Source organism: Bufo gargarizans, chromosome 11 (assembly GCF_014858855.1).
Source record: "Bufo gargarizans isolate SCDJY-AF-19 chromosome 11, ASM1485885v1, whole genome shotgun sequence".
NCBI lineage: Eukaryota > Metazoa > Chordata > Amphibia > Anura > Bufonidae > Bufo > Bufo gargarizans.
The window spans coordinates 10,555,983-10,574,144 of NC_058090.1; the positions used below are offsets into that span (position 1 = coordinate 10,555,983).

Genomic DNA, 18,162 nt, shown 5'->3' on the forward strand with positions numbered 1-18,162 from the left:
AGCAGTATCTTGGCCGACGCCACCCCTGAAGGCGGCGAGGGCCCTCCCCCACCCTCCCCTCCTGCCAGCATGTGGGCACTTCATTAAAGTTTTTATTTTTTATCTATTCTTTGGCAGCTGAAACAGGCGCTGACAGAGAAAACCCAGTGACCCTGTTGTCGGGTATCTCACGACTAAAAGCTTGCAAGCATCTAATGCTGTACATAGAAATACCATTAGATATTCCAAGGGAGGAAAAAAAAAAAATAAAAAAAAAAATTAAAAATAAAGTTATTGATACCAAAAAACAAAAAAAAAAAAAACACAACACACACACCTCCTGCCGTTGCAACCACAGCACTGCATGAAAAAAAAAAGTGACGCCTGAAGGTGGCAGCTCTCCAGCACAGATCATATGGATCGCTGTGGCTTGAATGGTCTGCTATTCTGGAGTGTCACTGCTCCTAGTGGCCAAAAACATAAAAAAAAAAAAAATTATAATATTGCATGACCCAAAAGGGGATAAAAGCATCATGTGACCTAGCTGCAGCCGAAACAGCCTGCCTAAAGTCACCACCTACCCCCTGGTCTTACATAGGAAAGGACTAAACACTTCAATTAACCTGTAATAAGGCATGCTGAGATAACCCTTACCAAGCACAATATATACTGCTAATATATACTCTAAACTACTCAACAACACGATTACCGCACATCCGATAGAGAATCGCTGGCATAGATTATTAAATTATCTTAAAAAAAAAAAAAAAAAGGAAAAAAGAAGCCCCCCCCCCCCCCCCCGCCTACATGAAAATACAGAAAAACGCATATAATATTGCTGACCAGGTAATCAATATCAGCCATGTGACCGATGAAGGTGACATCACTGGTCCAGGAAGATGCCGCTGCACTCGCTGTAGAGCAGGGATCGGCACGCCAGCTGTTGTGAAGCTACAACTCCCAGCAGGCTGTTCTTCTAACTTCCCTAGAAGTGAAGGGAGCACTCTGGGAGTTGTAGTTTCAGAACACCTGGAGTACCGGAGGTTGCTGACCCCTGCCGCAGAGTCTATGATCGGCCGGGAGCCAGACCCTCACCGATCTGAGGATAGCCCAGCAATAGCAAAGTCTTGGACGACCCCTTTAAAGGGCACTTATCCCCCCTAAGTTTTGTTTGACCTGGAAGGGGCAAGTGCAATTTCGCCAGTTATCCTTTTCCAGACACAAGCCCCACAGTGGAGTTCATGCAAATCAAAAAACATCTATGTAGAAGGGGTAAAGCAAAAAAAATTAAAAAAAATAAAAGTAAAAACAAAACAAACAACAAAAAAAGAAGAAGATCAAGAAGGTTTTTGTTCTGCACAAGAAGTTTCTGCCGTAAGTGCTCTCGTTCTTTGCTAACTGCGCAGGAAAGGAGATTCTCTACTGTCCGCCCATGACCTGCCGAGCTCCAGTGTCCAGGAGAATCACTTTTAACCATGAAGAGCCTGAACGGCGTCGCTTTCAGCTTCTGAACCCAGACCCGGTCACCCGTTCCTTAGTCTGATAGAGTAGATACACACGGACAATTTTTTTTTTTTTTTTTTTTTTACATAGCGCTAATACTGATTAAACACAGCACAAAGGGGTTAACTCACTCTACTGAGGGAACATGATAAAGACCCTACTTGCATATTGTAACCACAAGGAAAAGGTGGGGAGGGGGGGGGGGGGCGGAAGCAAAAATAAAATAAAATAAAAAAAATCTGGATATAAAAAAAAAAAAAAAATAAAAAAAAAAAGTTTAAATGCCTTCGCTGAAGTTTTGCATCTCTCGGTAAAAGTGGCGAGCCGGCTCGGTGAATACGCTGAGCAATTCGATGTCCATGACAGCGCGCCAGGGCCGGGCCAGCCCGATGGACACCTGCTCTATGAGGTTGTGCACCGGGTCCACGTCTTGGTCGGCCAGCTCGCTTTGGTCAAAGTCTATGCTTTCTTCGGTCACTTCCAGGACTTTCAGGTCTGGACCTCGGAGACGGGCGATTGCTATCAGGTTGTGGGCCCAGACTGTGTAACCTGTAGGAGGGAGATGATGAGAGTATTACTGGAGAGTGGGTGGAATAGATATATATCATATTTTACAGGCAAGTCCGGGTCAGTCGCCAATCTGACACTCATCCGCAATACGGGCACGTAAATACGCCCGTCATACACTTGTTCGATACCGGCCACGTGTGCAGGAAGCAGAAGTACCCGGATGGTTTTTTTCTTCTATTTTATAGGGGTGGGGGACTACTCCTGGTGTTTTTTTGTAAGGCTGGGTTCAAATGTTGCAGAAGCATGCTGCATGGCCAATTTATGATTTTTATAACGTGATGATTAACAGCGCGGCCAATAATCACACAGAAAAACATTGAACCTGCTGAGCATTAAAAGCTATGGATACCTTAGAGGCAAAAAAATTTAAGACGGCATTGTACTCATTTTGGGCTAAAAGCATTTTTCAGTTGGTCTTTATTAAATATTTTAAGCCAACTTTGAGATATAAGGGTTAAAAAAAAATAATAATAGTCTACAGAGTATCACTTCTTAGTCCCATCAACTGATGGCTTATGTAAAGCCTCATCTCTGATCTCCTGACCTTATAAACACTCATTATAGCTAAACCCTTATCAAATTAATAAGACTAAACGAGTGTTTATAAGGCCAGGAGATGGGCAAAAGGATTCACATGAGCCGTCAGCTGACCAAACTCAGGAATGATTGTCTGCAAACAGACTGATTTTTAAACTGTAATCTCAAAAATACCTGAACACTGTAATAACGACCAAGTGGAAAAAGGATTTGTAGCCCAAAATGAGTAAAATGCAATCATTAAAAAAAAAAAAAAAAAAAAAATGCCTGAAGATTTCCATAGCCTTTAAAGGCTAAGGACACCTTTGGGGACATTTTTTTTATTGCGCTGTACTCATTTTCTTCATTTGGTCTTTAGTAGCAGCCTTTGGCGTCTCTCTCTTTTCCTTCAGTTGGGGAGCTGACGGGCTCCATATCTCTGCTCTCTGACATTATAGCTCAGTTCTTGTCTTACCGATAACGTGGCTTATATAAGCATTTAAGACCTCAGCAGTTTACAGATAAGCTTTATTAGATTACAGTCACAAAGTGAAAGTAACCAGTCACACAGCTAGAAAACCAGTTAACCCCTTTGTGACAGAGCGGCTCAATATTTTTTTAATAAAGGCCAATTGAAAATATGATTTTTAGCCAAAATTTGGTAAAATGCAGTCAAACAAAAACTGCCTCAAAGATGTCCATAGCCTAAGTTTTTTTTGTTTTGGTTTTAAGCCGCTACGTAGCGCAGTATGGTGAAACATGAACGGTCTTGCCACGCAGCACGCGACAGCAACACGAATGTCGCACACTGCAACGTCATAAAACCAAGTTTTCAGCTTCTGAGAGCGAACAATATTCCCATTCACTGACAGCAGGCAGAGATCTTGAAGACGAGTCATTGAAAGAATATTGAAATTTGCAGAAGTTGAAGTTTACAATGTTGAGAGCCCCTTTTCATTAGAGCTTACGGTTGTTATTGAGGAGGGTCCCCTCTGCTAAGGACCCCCCCCCCCCCCCCATCATCCGCAAGTCAGATTGGACAACGGCAAACAAACAGCACCCTGTCCTTGCAATAGAAATTAGCAATAAAATAAAAATAAATAACGTACACGCTAAGAATTAAAAGTCTACACAGACTTTTTTGCACTGTGTGGACAACATTATTTGTTAACATCTCTTCCGTTTTGCTGCCACGTTACACGGTGCAGATTTTTCCACAGGCAAATCCAGATTAAAAAAAATAAAAAAATAAAAAAATCTGAGCGATGCCAGAGATATGAGGACATCACAATCCATCCACCAGAGACGCCCCGAGCTTCCAGCAGATGCCCCGGATAGAAACTTCCAACTGTCAGATTGCAGTCTGAACCAGGAAGGAGGCTAGCCGCTGTCCAGACCCTGCATGTCCTCAGGACACACATACAGTAGACTGGAGTCAGCCCGTCCGCTCTGCTTCACAGTTCCCCTGCCTCCGATGGTTCGGAGCAGAAGACACGATGCAGTGACGTCATGAACTGAGCCATGAACAGTCACAGCAAAGAACAGAGCAGACCTGTTCATCGGGGGAACGTGGGGTGGATGAGCATTCAAACTGGAGGCAATAAGGGGTCTCACACTGCGACAAAGGGGGTTTTCCCTTAATTAATATTGATGACCTATGAGCTGTTAGATGAGGCCGGCCACTTTGTGAGCGATGCGCCTCTTTCTAGGCCATGTGACTTCACCGTACATCGGTCACATGGCCTATGTAGGAGCAGCTCAGCGCCACAGACGTGAATGGGGCTGAGCTGCAATATCAAGCACAACCACTATACAATGTACGGCGCTGTGCTATGGAGAGATGCAGGGAGCCGGCTGTGCGGCGGCGCTGATCGGCAGGAGTGCTGGGACTGATCTGATAATGATGACCTATCCAGAGGATAGGTCAATCACTATAATTTCCCAGATAACCCCTTTATGGGGACCTTATACTTTGATGATGAATGCCATGCAACTCCAGGCACATGGGAGGTGAGAGGCACATCAGACCATTCAAAACCATTTACATCAGCAGTGGTCTGCATGCTAGATGACCTGCAAGGATACCTGACCACACCACCAGGCACAGGCGTAATGGTCTTACATGGGCCAGGGAGCATCCACGTTGGACGAGGGACCAGTGCTGTTCACTGATGACAGTCTATGCACGCTGAGCAGAAGTGATGGCCGCCAACGAAGTTGGAGACTTCAAGGAGAGCGCTATGCATCAGCCACTGTTGTCACCAGACGAGCCTCTGGTGGTGGTGGTGTTAGTGTGGACAGTTGTGTCCAGTCAATACAGAACTGCCCTACACTTTGTGAATGGTGCAGTGACAAGCCCATACTACTTAATCCAGTCATCGAGCCTCTGCATGAACAGCACAGGCCTAATTTCATCTTCATGGAGGACAATGCTCCAGCTCATCAAGGTCACATCATTAGGGAACAGCTGCTGGAGGCTGGGGGACCTCAAATGGAGTGGCCTGCACTTTTTCCAGACCTGAATCTCATTGAAAACCTATGGGATCAGCTGAGTCACGGTGTAGAGCATGGATGTCAAACTCATGGCCCTCCAGATGTTGCAAAACTACAACTCCCAGCATTCCCTGATAGCTGCAGTATGCCCAGGCATGATGGGAGTTGTAGTTTTGGAACAGCTGGAGGGCCACGAGTTTGACATCCCTGGTGTAGAGGTTTGTAACTCTGTACCCCAGAACCTCAATGACCTGAGGGCCGTCCTTCAAGAAGAGTGGGATGCCATGCCTCAGCAGACAAGGAGTCGACCTGTGAACAGCCGAGACGTCGTTGTCAAGCTGGAATTGATGCTCAAGGCCACATGACAAATTATTGAGACACTGACATTTTGTGGCGGTATACCCAGCACTGGTGTCAGCTTTTGTGGCAATAAATTGTTTGAGATGAGGAAATCACCATTACTGCTTCTACTTAAATGTCCGACTTTCACGATATAATATCACTGGAGCTGGAATGTTTTCTATAAATTTCACTCGAAATCCAAACATCCCTAACTTTTTGTGAGCAGTGTATACAGCACTTATAGCAGCCCCTATAGATATTTTGTGCTACTCTACAATTTTTTTTTTTACCAACAGGGTCAGGTGAAATGACTATGTAGAAAGTCAAGGAGACGGAAGGGTTGGCAGAAGAAACAGGAGGAGAAAGGGTGCACAGAGTGGCTTGGGTCTGCCCTTGGATGCCGGAGGTTTTTTTTGTTTTTATTTTTCTTCTCCATCTTCCCGTAGCAAAACCTTTTTTTATTTTCTGATAAACAAGTTGTACTTTCTAATGCCACCATTTAATATTGCATAGCATGTAGTGGGAAGCGGGAAAACACATTCCAAATGGGCTGGATTGGAAAAGAAAACGCAATCACTCCACCGTTTTACGGGTTTTGTTCCTACACATTACCTTTGCGGCAAAATTGACCTGTGCGCACCATTCTCTGGGTCAGTGCGATTACAAAGATACCACATATGTATAGGTTTTTATGTCTAAATAGTGCAAAAATAAATTACAACTTTGAAAAAAGATGTCATCCATATTCTGACCCCCATAATAGTTATACCTACTGAGCTGTGTGGGGGCGACCTGTAGTTTTTATTGCTACGAATTTTTTTTTTATCACATTTTATAAAAAATAAAAAAATTGGGTAAGAGAGGCACTTTGACCCTTTTTCCATTACGCCATACATTTTAATAGTACGGACGTTTTGGACACTGATGCCCATGATGTTTATATTTTGTTGTTATTTATGTATTTATTTCTTTATTCTAAGGAAGAGGGGGCGATTTAATTTTTTTTAATACTTTATGGTTTTGTAACTCGTGTTTGAGGCTACAGACTCACAAATTTTTATTTTTTTATTCTGTAACATCATGTTTCATAAAGATCCACGATGGCAGAATTGCACATTTCTGATGTTGGCCTGCCACGTGCTGGCCAAAATAAGAATTGCAGCTCCAATACCCTCGGTCTCTTCAGAGAGACCCTGGGTATTGAATTTAATTACTGGCATTCTCATTGGCCGCAGAGGATGCCGGTAAAAAGCCCAGCTTTTAGATGCCGTAATCACACTTAATCATGGCATCTGCTTTTTGAAACAGTGGAAACCCACCATCCATGGCCATGTTTACCCATCGCCGTACCAATAGGGTTATAGGGGTTGTTCGGTTTCATGATATGGATGACCTATTCTCAGGACAGTTCATTTATATCAAATCGGCAGGGGTCCGACTCCCAACAGTCATGCAAGTTCTGTGTCCTCTCCAATGTTTACCTGAACGCCGTCTACTTTGTAGAGACATTGCAGTCGACCCATTCACTTGAGCTGCAGTACCCCGACACAGCCACTACACTGTGTGGCGCTGCCTGCCTTCAGCTCTATAAACTGTATAGCCACCGGCACAGTGGCAGCCCTAAACAGCTGATCAGCAGGGGTTCCAGGTGACAGACCCCCACTGATCTGATATTGATGACCTATTTGGAGGAAAGGTCACCAATATCTATAGCTTGAGGAATCCCTTTAAGTATTATGTGGTGCCTGTACATTATCAAAGGGTCAGTTATGTTATGAAGGACATGTCAGGTACCCTTTGTAGCTGGACAAGAGATGAGGACCATGAACAGAGGACCACCAGCTCAGAACAGGGTGTATGAAAGTGGCTTTGCTGAACAGGACAAGCCCTTTAAGAATTTCTTGCACACAGCACGTATGATCTCTTTACTTTCAGTGCACACAATCAGAGCACCCATAACCCTCCTTACCGTGGATAGCCAGCAGGGACAGCCTCATGCACCTCCAAGCCAAGAGAACCAGAGGGTCTTCGTTCCTATTGTCACTGAGATCGGGAAACCCAGACATGTCGTTGACGTCGTTCATGAGGATGAAGTGCGTGAGGAATGTGTCGTATTGCCTGGAGATGAGGTCCACCACCGCCCCGGACACGCACGTGATGTAGCTGTCAAAGTGAATCCTCTCCAGCGGTATGCTGGGCTTAAGTATTCGTAACATGTCGTCGCTCTTCACGTCAAACGCCATCATGTAGACTCGGAGGTTGCCGCTGTTTCGGGTCAAGGCTCTCCAGTCCTCGTCCTCTGGCATCTTGTCCAGGGTTTTACTCTTTAGGGAAGTGTTGTGGACCAGGAGAGAGAGTCGATGCAAAGGCACGTGGTTATTGTTCGCCAACACTCGCGTCATTTCCGCCGTGAAGTCGCAGAAGTCCAGAGCCAGGGAGCGCAGGTTGACGAAGCGTTCCAGCTCAATGGCCGTCAACAGGGTGGTGTTGACCGACGTGTGGTTGTCCAGTAAGCTCAGGTGCTCGATGGTATTGGCCACTGGATTAGACAAGGACGCCAGAGAGGTAGGCGTCACGATCTCCAGCATAAATCCACAGGAGAGCCACCTCAGCTGCCGACTGTTTGCCAGGATCTCCTCGAACAGCTGCTGGATCCTGCAGATAGAAACTTCTATAAGTTCTGCGGCACAAGACTTCCGGAGAAATGACTCTGCCATGCTGAGAGTTGTAGTCGAAACACTACCAACCCCATGCAGTAGAATGAGGAGGTGGTCAGCAACCTTTGGTGCTCCAGCTGTTGTGAAGCTACAACTCCCAGCATGCTCCATTAAATTTTATGGGAGTTCTGAGAACAGCTGAGCAACTGTGCATGCTGGGAGTTGTAGTTTCACAACCACTAGCGCACCAGAGGGTTTCTGACCCCCGTTGTAGAGGATTATGGGAAGTCTTAGGACATGGTTTCTGATTAGACAAAGCGAAGGCCACATTGCTCGACTTACTTTTGCATCTTTTTGCCGCCCGGGTCCACTTTATTTAGGTAGGTACTTGTTATGGTGCCGTTCTGTTGCAAAATACTGATGTCACCAAAGAGGCTCAGCTTCTGAAGATTCCTGTAAAGGAGGAAACCAAGTAAAGATCAGATGATGGGAGTGAGAGTTTTGGGGTCTCCATCAAAGCTCACAACCGCCCTTCGTGGCCCTTTTGCTTCCTACTGGGTGGTGTGAGCCCCCTGTACGTTCTATGGAGAGGAGGAAGGTCCTGGCAGGGTACTAGTGACCTACTCTATATACAGGAAACCTACTTTCTAGGCGATTCCTGACGGAACCGTGACCATAGGCATCGATTTCAGTCATAGCTCTCTACCCAGGGGTGGACTGGGAACTTAAAGAGGTCCTGGCAAAAAACAAAACAAAAGTGACCCCAGGGTCCAAACTGACAGAAGGTGGGGCCAGAAATACCATAGTGCAGGACAAAATACCTGCCCCAGCAGAACCAAATACCACAGTGCAGCACGATACTGCCACCCCTGCTGTAGTATTCAACTGTATCATCATCCTGAGGATGGCGGTACAGTTGAATTCAGGAGGAACCTGCGGACGCCAGCCAGGTGGGCTCCAACAGAGAGCATCAGATCATTATGTACCCGGGGTGACCCCCTGGGTATCGGCCCACCATGTAGGTTCTATGGCCGGTCCGCCCCTGGCTCTACCCCTCCAGGGTTTACACATTGATGACCTACCCTCAGGATAGGTCATCAGTATGAGATTGGCGGCGGTCAGACTCCGGTCACCCCCACCATCAGCTGTTTGAGGTGCCTCCAGCGAGGTCGTGCCCGGCATTATGTGCCTGCTCGTACGTAGGGCGAATCCGTAGAGACTCGCAGGATTCTCTGGGCGGCTACCACAAACGTGCAGGTTCACAAGGGACGAAGGTGATGAAACGCGGCTCTGCGTCCTTGGCTGCTGCTATGGAGACGCGGATGGATCGCCTCACATAGACTAGAACTGAACCGGCAAGAAAACGTGAAACGGATCCATCGCGCTGCAAACCAGGAGAGTGAAGTTCCCGTAATCCGGCATCAATGGGACCCGGCAGCTTACGGGAACGTCCAGCTTCTGCCGTATTCCTGGCGCCTTGTCATACTCGCTGTCCCCCGATCTGCAGGAGCCTCCTTATAGATATGACCCATTTTTGTCACTCTTCATGTGCTGCAAAACAATGTCTGGGCATGCTGGGACTTGTAGTTTTGCAACAGCTGGAGAGCAAGTTGGGCAGCTACCAGTGCTGGGGTAGAGGGCAAGTGACCGCTCCGTCGATAGCGCCCCATTTCCCGCAGTCACATCTATAAGTATCACCATCTCTGCCAAAATGCCAGTCCGCTCGTGTCCTATCAGTAAGGGCTCATGCGCAGGAACGTATTTTTTTTCTGTTTCCATTCCGTTTTTTTACCCATCTATACACGGAACCATTCACTTCAATGGGGCTTGAAAAAAAAACCTGAAATTATTCAGTGTGCATTGCGTTTCCGTAAAACATGTCTGTATAGATATAGTGTACAGTAAATAGAGGGGCTGCACAGTAAGTATAGGGGGGCTCTGTATATAGGGGGGGGGGGTACAGTGCTAGAGGGGATAGGACGGATAAAGAAGAGGAATGGGGTCTCTTTGGTAAGTAGGGACCGGGGCAGCGATAATAAGAGGGGACAAATCTGCTCTGTAGATATTTGGAGGGGAGCACTGATAATAATGTGGGGTGTTATGTACAGTCTGGGGGAGGTCCCTATATTAGGGGGAGGGGGGGGGTCACACACAGTCTGGGGGAGGTCCCTATATTAGGGGGAGGGGGGTCACACACAGTGTAAGGGGGGGTCACTATATTAGGGGGAGGGGAGGAGGTCACACAGTCTGGGGGAGGTCACTATATTAGGGGGGGAGGTCACAGAGTCTGGGGGAGGTCACTGTATTAGGGGAAGGGGGGGGGGAGGTCACACAGTCTGGGGGAGGTCACTATATTAGGGGGAGGGGGGGAGGTCACACAGTCTGGGGGAGGTCCCTATATTAGGGGGAGGGGGGGGAGGTCACACAGTCTGGGGGAGGTCACTATATTAGGGGGAGGGAGGTCACACACAGTGTGGGGGAGGTCACTATATTAGGGGGAGGGGGGGGAGGTCACACAGTCTGGGGGAGGTCACTATATTAGGGGGGGAGGTCACACAGTCTGGGGGAGGTCACTATATTGGGGGGGAGGTCACAGAGTCTGGGGGAGGTCACTGTATTAGGGGAAGGGGGGGGAGGTCACACAGTCTGGGGGAGGTCACTATATTAGAGGGAGGGAGGTGGGGGTCACACACAGTGTGGGGGAGGTCCCTATATTGGGGGGAGGTCACTATATTAGAGGGAGGGGGGTCACTATATTAGGGGGGGGGAGGGGGAGTCCTTATATTAGGGGGGGTGGGGTCACACAGTCTGGGGGAGGTTCCTAGATTAGGGGGAGGTCCCTAGATTAGGGGGATGGGGGTGGTCACACAGTCTGGGGGAGGTCCCTAGATTAGGGGGGAGGGGGTCGGTCACACAGTCTGGGGGAGGTCCCTAGATTAGGGGGGAGGGGGTCAGTCACACAGTCTGGGGGAGGTCCCTAGATTAGGGGGGAGGGGGTCAGTCACACAGTCTGGGGGAGGTCCCTAGATTAGGGGGAGGGGGTCGGTCACACAGTCTGGGGGAGGTCCCTAGATTAGGGGGGATGGGGGGGTCACAGCCTGGGGGAGGTCCCTAGATTAGGGGAGATGGGGGGGTCACAGCCTGGGGGAGGGGTCACAGCCTGGGGGAGGTCCCTAGATTAGAGGGATGGGGGAGGTCCCTAGATTAGGGGGTTCGGGGGGGGGGGGTCACAGTCTGGGGAGGTCCCTAGATTAGGGGGGAGGGGGGGGTCACAGTCTGGGGGAGGTCCCTAGATTAGGGGGGAGGGGGTCGGTCACACAGTCTGGGGAGGTCCCTAGATTAGGGGGATGGGGGGGGTCACAGTCTGGGGGAGGTCCCTAGATTAGGGGGATGGGGGGGGGGTCACAGCCTGGGGGAGGTCCCTAGATTAGGGGGATGGGGGGGGGTCACAGCCTGGGGGAGGTCCCTAGATTAGGGGGAAGGGGGGGGGTCACAGTCTGGGGGAGGTCCCTAGATTAGAGGGATGGGGGGAGAGGTCACACAGTGTGGGGGGAGGTCCCTGTACAGTGCACATCTGGAGGGGCAGGGGGCGGGGCTCTGAGCGGTCACTCACCTGTTGCCCCGGATACTGCTCAGTACACACAGCACCAGCTCCAGGTAGGTCCTCAGCACCTCCAGCCACCTACCGGAGGGCTGCGAGTCCCCGTCGTCCTGTGTGGAGCAGGAGGGGGGAGAGGCGCCGCTGGGCTCGGCAGAGCCGGACAGGTAATTCTCCGCCGCAAATTCCACCCGCAGCTCCCGGACAAAGCAACCACATTTCCGCATGAGGAATTCCAGGCGCGGCCTCTCCGCCAGGGAAGCCTGAAGGCTCAGGCGCAGCTCCGGCCACAGCGCCGGATAGAAGAGACACTCCCGCCAGTGAGAGCAAGCCGTCGAGGCCCTCAGCCGGTCTGCGGCCGGGAGGAACGAGAAAATATGCACGACCAGCTCGCTGGGGAGGGACGAGGCTCCCACATCCCCGCACAGAGCCATGGAAGTGTCCGGGAAGCGAGCGCCGCCTGTGGCCGAGTGTCCGCTCCGGACCCCGGGGAACAGCAAGCAGAGATGACAGAGAAGGCGGGCCCAGCTCACACTGCGCTGCGGAATCTACCACCTGCACCGAGGCCGGGGGGGAGGTGACCTGACATCAGTCCGTTCTCTCATTTATTTATAATTATTAAGCGGAAACTGCCTGAAAACAACGAAGGAGAACGACTGTACTGAGAGGACAGGGACGTCGTGCCACCCGTGTCATTCCTCACCGACAGAACCCCCCCCTCTGCACTGAGATGGTATATCTCACAGCGAGCAACTGCGTATACAGGTCGTACCACTCTTCATGTCTAATAGGGGACAGAGAAAAGGTTACCCCTTCTGTCATATGTCACTGGCATAAGTTGTCCGTTAGTATTGTAAAACCGTTTTTTCTGAGAAAATAAGAAAAAAAACAAAGACTAAAAATCGGGCGCTGCTTCTCGTTTTTTTTGCTATGATATTTACCCTTCCTGAGAAATAGTATCTTCCAGTTTGACCAAGGATAGTGCGTTTTTTAGATTGTACCACCCCGCAGGAATAACAGGGGTTCGTAGTTATGTATTTTGAGTGTGTTAGAGGCTGGAAGGGAAAGTAATAAGGTAGCTGAAGGGGGTGTGACGGCGGCCCTTCCCTACGTTTTTATGGTACGGTCCGGAGGATGTTGCGGTTGTTTTGACGCGTGCCACTGCGGTGACGTCACAGCCTGAAATCTGCGACAACTAGAATCGATTTTCAATGATAATTGTAAATATTTTATGAATTTTGCAAAAAAAAAAAATCGTCCTTTTATAACATTCTTCATTTCATATACCAAATAAAAATCTGATCAAACGTATTCAACTTTTCATATGATTTATGTTTAATTCCTTCAACATTTCAAGAACTCTGCTTGCTGTGTTTGAACATTTTCCAGCTACATAAAAAGATGAGTCACTGTGCACATACATTATATTACCATACCTCCCAACTTTTGAAAAGAAGGAAGAGCGACACTATGTGCAGCGCACACATTCTTTCCCCACTAGGCCACGCCTCTAACTCCGCCCAAAACATAACTAAGCCCCTAATCCCATCCGGCTCCCTAAGTGCCCCCTCACAGTAATATGCCCAGATATGTGCCCCCTCATAGTAATATGCCCAGATATGTGCCCCCTCATAGTAATATGCCCAGATATGTGCCCCCTCATAGTAATATGCCCAGATATGTGCCCCCTCATAGTAATATGCCCAGATATGTGCCCCCTCATAGTAATATGCCCAGATATGCGCCCCCTCATAGTAATATGCCCAGATATGCGCCCCCTCATAGTAATATGCCCAGATATGCGCCCCCTCATAGTAATATGCCCAGATATGCGCCCCCTCATAGTAATATGCCCAGATATGTGCCCCCTCATAGCAATATGCGCCCCTCATAGTAATATGGCCAGATATGTGCCCCCTCATAGTAATATGCCCAGATATGCGCCCCCTCATAGTAATATGCGCCCCCTCATAGTAATATGCCCAGATATGCGCCCCCTCGTAGTAATATGCCCAGATATGTGCCCCCTCATAGTAATATGCCCAGATATGTGCCCCCTCATAGTAATATGCCCAGATATGCCCCCCCTCATAGTAATATGCCCAGATATGTGCCCCCTCTTAGCAATATGACCAGATATGTACCCCCTCATAGTAATATGGCCAGATATGTGCCCCCTCATAGTAATATGGCCAGATATGTGCCCCCTCATAGTAATATGGCCAGATATGTGCCCCTCATAGTAATATGGGCATATATGTGCCCCCTCATAGTAATATGCGCAGATATGTGCCCCTCATTGTAATATGGCCAGATATGCGCCCCCTCATAGTAATATGCCCAGATGTGCGCCCCCTCATAGTAATATGCCCAGATATGTGCCCCCTCATAGTAATATGCCCAATATGCGCCCCCTTATAGTAATATGCCCAGATATGCGCCCCCTCATAGTAATATGCCCAATATAGTGTCCCCTCTACAGGCAGTAAAAAAAAAAAACTCCACATAGTCACCTTTTTCCTCAGCAGCAGGATACACTGAGCCCCCGGCCCAGACCTGCAGTGTGGAACAACGGCAAGGGGGAGGAATGATGGAGCAGGGACCCGACGGACAGCTCTCTGCTTCATCATTACAGGCAGCTATCTCTGCTTCCTATGGCAGACAGCTACCAAAAAGCGGGCTATACCTCCCCGTAACAGAACAGCTGCACAGCCACTGAAATCCGGGACTTTCCCCCTGGATTCGGGACGGTTGGGAGGTATGCATTACTTATCCTGTACTGATCCTGAGTTACATCCTGTATTATACTCCAGAGCTGCACTCACTATTCTGCTGGTGGAGTCACTGTGTACATACATTACATTACTTATCCTGTACTGATCCTGAGTTACATCCTGTATTATACTCCAGAGCTGCACTCACTATTCTGCTGGTGCAGTCACTGTGTACATACATTACATTACTTATCCTGTACTGATCCTGAGTTACATCCTGTATTATACTTCAGAGTTGCACTCACTATTCTGCTGGTGGAGTCACTGTGTACATACATTACATTACTTATCCTGTACTGATCCTGAGTTACATCCTGTATTATACTCCAGAGCTGCACTCACTATTCTGCTGGTGCAGTCACTGTGTACATACATTACATTACTTATCCTGTACTGATCCTGAGTTACATCCTGTATTATACTCCAGAGCTGCACTCACTATTCTGCTGGTGGAGTCACTGTGTACATACATTACATTACTTATCCTGTACTGATCCTGAGTTACATCCTGTATTATACTCCAGAGCTGCACTCACTATTCTGCTAGTGCAGTCACTGTGTACATACATTACATTACTTATCCTGTACTGATCCTGAGTTACATCCTGTATTATACTCCAGAGCTGCACTCACTATTCTGCTGGTACAGTCACTGTGTACATACATTACTTATCCTGTACTGATCCTGAGTTACATCCTGTATTATACTCCAGAGCTGCACTCACTATTCTGCTGGTGCAGTCACTGTGTACATACATTACATTACTTATCCTGTACTGATCCTGAGTTACATCCTGTATTATACTCCAGAGCTGCACTCACTATTCTGCTGGTGCAGTCACTGTGTACATACATTACATTACTTATCCTGTACTGATCCTGAGTTTCATCCTGTATTATACTCCAGAGCTGCACTCACTATTCTGCCTCTCACAACTTTCTAACTCTCAGATGCATAAAGACGGTAACACACTTGACCCGGTCTTCTTCTGGCTCTTCCTGTTTCCTGACTTTACTAACTCTCCTCTCCTGCGCTCTGACCACAACCTTCTCTCCTTCACTGTCACAACTCCTCCTGCATCTCAGCACACTTCCATTTAGTACACATTCAGAACACTACATGCTATTGACACTAAGAATCCTACAGACACCCAACAGTCATCATTGTCTCCAATCTCTTCTCTCTCCTGTCCTGATCTTGCTTCCAAACATTATAATGATAACCTCAGAAGCACCCTGGATGAAGTAGCGCCCCCTACACTCAGAACCTCCAAACAGAGATGAAAGCAACCCAGGCTTACACCTCAAACTCGCTTCCTCCAGCAATACTCCAGCAGTGCCGAATGGCTATGGAGAAAAACCTGCACACCACAACACTTATTCCATTATGAATTCATGCTGACAACTTATAACTCTGCCCTTCAGTCTCTCCCTCCGGCTGTCACCATTCACCTCACCAAAATCTTCAACCTCTTTCTCTCTTCTGGCATCTTCCCCTCTGCTTTCAAACACTCTGATATAACCCCTTTATTAAAAAAACCTTCTCTTGACCTATCCTGCGCAGATACCTACAGACCTGTCTCTAATCTCCCCTTCACCTCTAAACTCCTGTAGCGTCTGATGTACTCTTGCCTCACCTGTTATCTCTCCATTAACTCTCTCCTTGATCCATTACAATCTGGTTTCCGCTCTCTACATTCTACAGAAACTGCCCTCACCAAAGTGACCAACGACCTACTGACAGGTAAATGCGATGGTGACTACTTTCCACTAATTCTCCTAAATGCAAAAGTGACTACTCTCTACTAATTCTCCTTGATCTTACTGCAGCATTTGACACTGGAGACTACCATCTCCTCCTCACCATGCTTCAATCTATTAACCTTAAGGTCTAACTTGGTTTTCTTTCTGTCTCTCTGGCCGCTCTCTGTGTGTCATTTGCTGGCTCTACCTCCCCTCCTCTCCCTTTTGCGGTTAGGGTTCCTCAGGGTTCAGTCCTAGGTCCTCTCCTTATTTCTCTCTACACAGCCTTAGACTGTTTTCAGTATCATCTCTATGCTGATGACACCCAACTATATACTTTTTCCCGTGATATCACCCCATACTGTAGCTGTCTAACATCATGTCCTCTCTCTACCTTAATCTTTCAAACACTGAACTACTGGTGTTTTCTCCATCTACTAACCTACCTGAACCTGATGTCTCTCTCTCAGTGTGTGGCACCATCATCACGCCTAGGCAGCACGACTGCTGTCTCTGTTATGTTTGACACTGATCTTTCCTTTGCCCCCTATATGCAATCTCTTGCCCTCTCATACACCTAAAAAAATCCCTAAAGTCCTCATTCTCACGCATAAAGCTCTCCACAATGCAGCACCCCCCTACATCTCCTCCCTTGTTTCTGTCTACCACCCTACTCGTGCCTTCCATTCAGCTAATGGCTTATGACTAACATCCACCATAATCCTCACTCCTCCCCCTCATCTCCAAGACCTCTCCTGAGCTGCACCAGTTCTCTGGAATGCCCTACCCTAAGAAATTAGCTTAATTCACATCTACAGTTTTAGGCACTCCCTTAAAACACATCTTTTTAGTTTAGCCTATCTCATCCCCTGATCAAACCCTTCTCCATTCACTACCCCCACCCTCTTCAGAATTACTCCTCTGCACCACGCCCTATGCACTGGCCATGCCATGCTGCTCCTGTTCTGGCCACATGCCTCTAATACCCCACACTATTACTAGTGCTCTTGTTTGGGCCACGTACCTCTAATACTGCACATTATTACTAGTGTGGGGTATTAGATGCACGTGGACGCAATATAAGCACTAGAAATGGCAAGCGATAGTACTACTGTTCCATGCTATTCTTAATACGGTTAAAAAAACACATAAGTCCATCAAGTTCAACCAAGTGATAGGTGGGGACGCGAATCCCAGAAGGAAGTGAGACTCAGATTTCTACACGTTTTCATAAGGATTAACTTAATTTACTTCTAAGAATTCATCTAAACCCTTTTTAGAACTGTCCACTGTTCCTGCTGTGACCACGTCCTGAGGAGTCTATTCCACAGATTCACCGTTCTTACAGTAAAGAAGCTTTGACTCTTCTGGAGACTGAACTTTTTCTTCTCCAGTCGGAGGCAGCGCCCCCTTGTCTTTTGAGGGCATTTTACATGGAACAACATATTTTTTTTATGGCCCATTTATATATTTGTATAGGTTAATCATGTCCCCCCTTAGACGTCTCTTCTCAAGACTAAATACATTTATTTATTTTAATATTTCTTCATAACTAAGACCCTCCATGGCCCTTATCAGTTTAGTCGCTCTCCTCTGTACTCTTTCCAGCTGTAGTGCATCCTTTCTATGGACTGGTGCCAGAACTGGACTGCGTATTCCAGATGAGGCCGCACCAACGCTTTGTAAAGTGGTGATATTACATCCCTGCCCTGCGAGTCCATGCCTCGTTTAATGCATGAAAATATCCTGGTGGCCATAGAAGCAGCTGATTGACTGTCACGGTCATATTGTTGTTTGACCGTTACGCGGTTGCCGTGCAGACTCATTGCTTGTGGCAACGTGTAGTTTGCGGTTTGCACGTGTACTTCCCCTTTAAGTTGTGTCTCCCTGCTGTGTGATGTGCGTGGGGTTTATATCTTGACTTGGTTAGATCAGGGTGTGGTCTCTTCTAGCTATTTAGCCTTTGATTATAGCTTGGAGGTTAGTT

At 47.7% G+C, this 18,162-nt stretch overlaps 1 protein-coding gene across 1 annotated transcript; it reads right to left on the minus strand.

The window, feature by feature from the left end:
* Positions 1 to 781: 781 nt before the first annotated feature.
* Positions 782 to 12,439, minus strand: FBXO33 (F-box protein 33). Its single transcript, XM_044272017.1, has 4 exons — positions 11,674 to 12,439; positions 8,403 to 8,513; positions 7,373 to 8,058; positions 782 to 2,031 (listed from the first exon to the last, which is right to left on the minus strand). Exons 1-4 carry the CDS (start codon positions 12,090 to 12,092, stop codon positions 1,760 to 1,762), a joined length of 1,488 nt encoding a protein of 495 aa, XP_044127952.1. The 5' UTR covers positions 12,093 to 12,439; the 3' UTR covers positions 782 to 1,759.
* Positions 12,440 to 18,162: the final 5,723 nt, after the last annotated feature.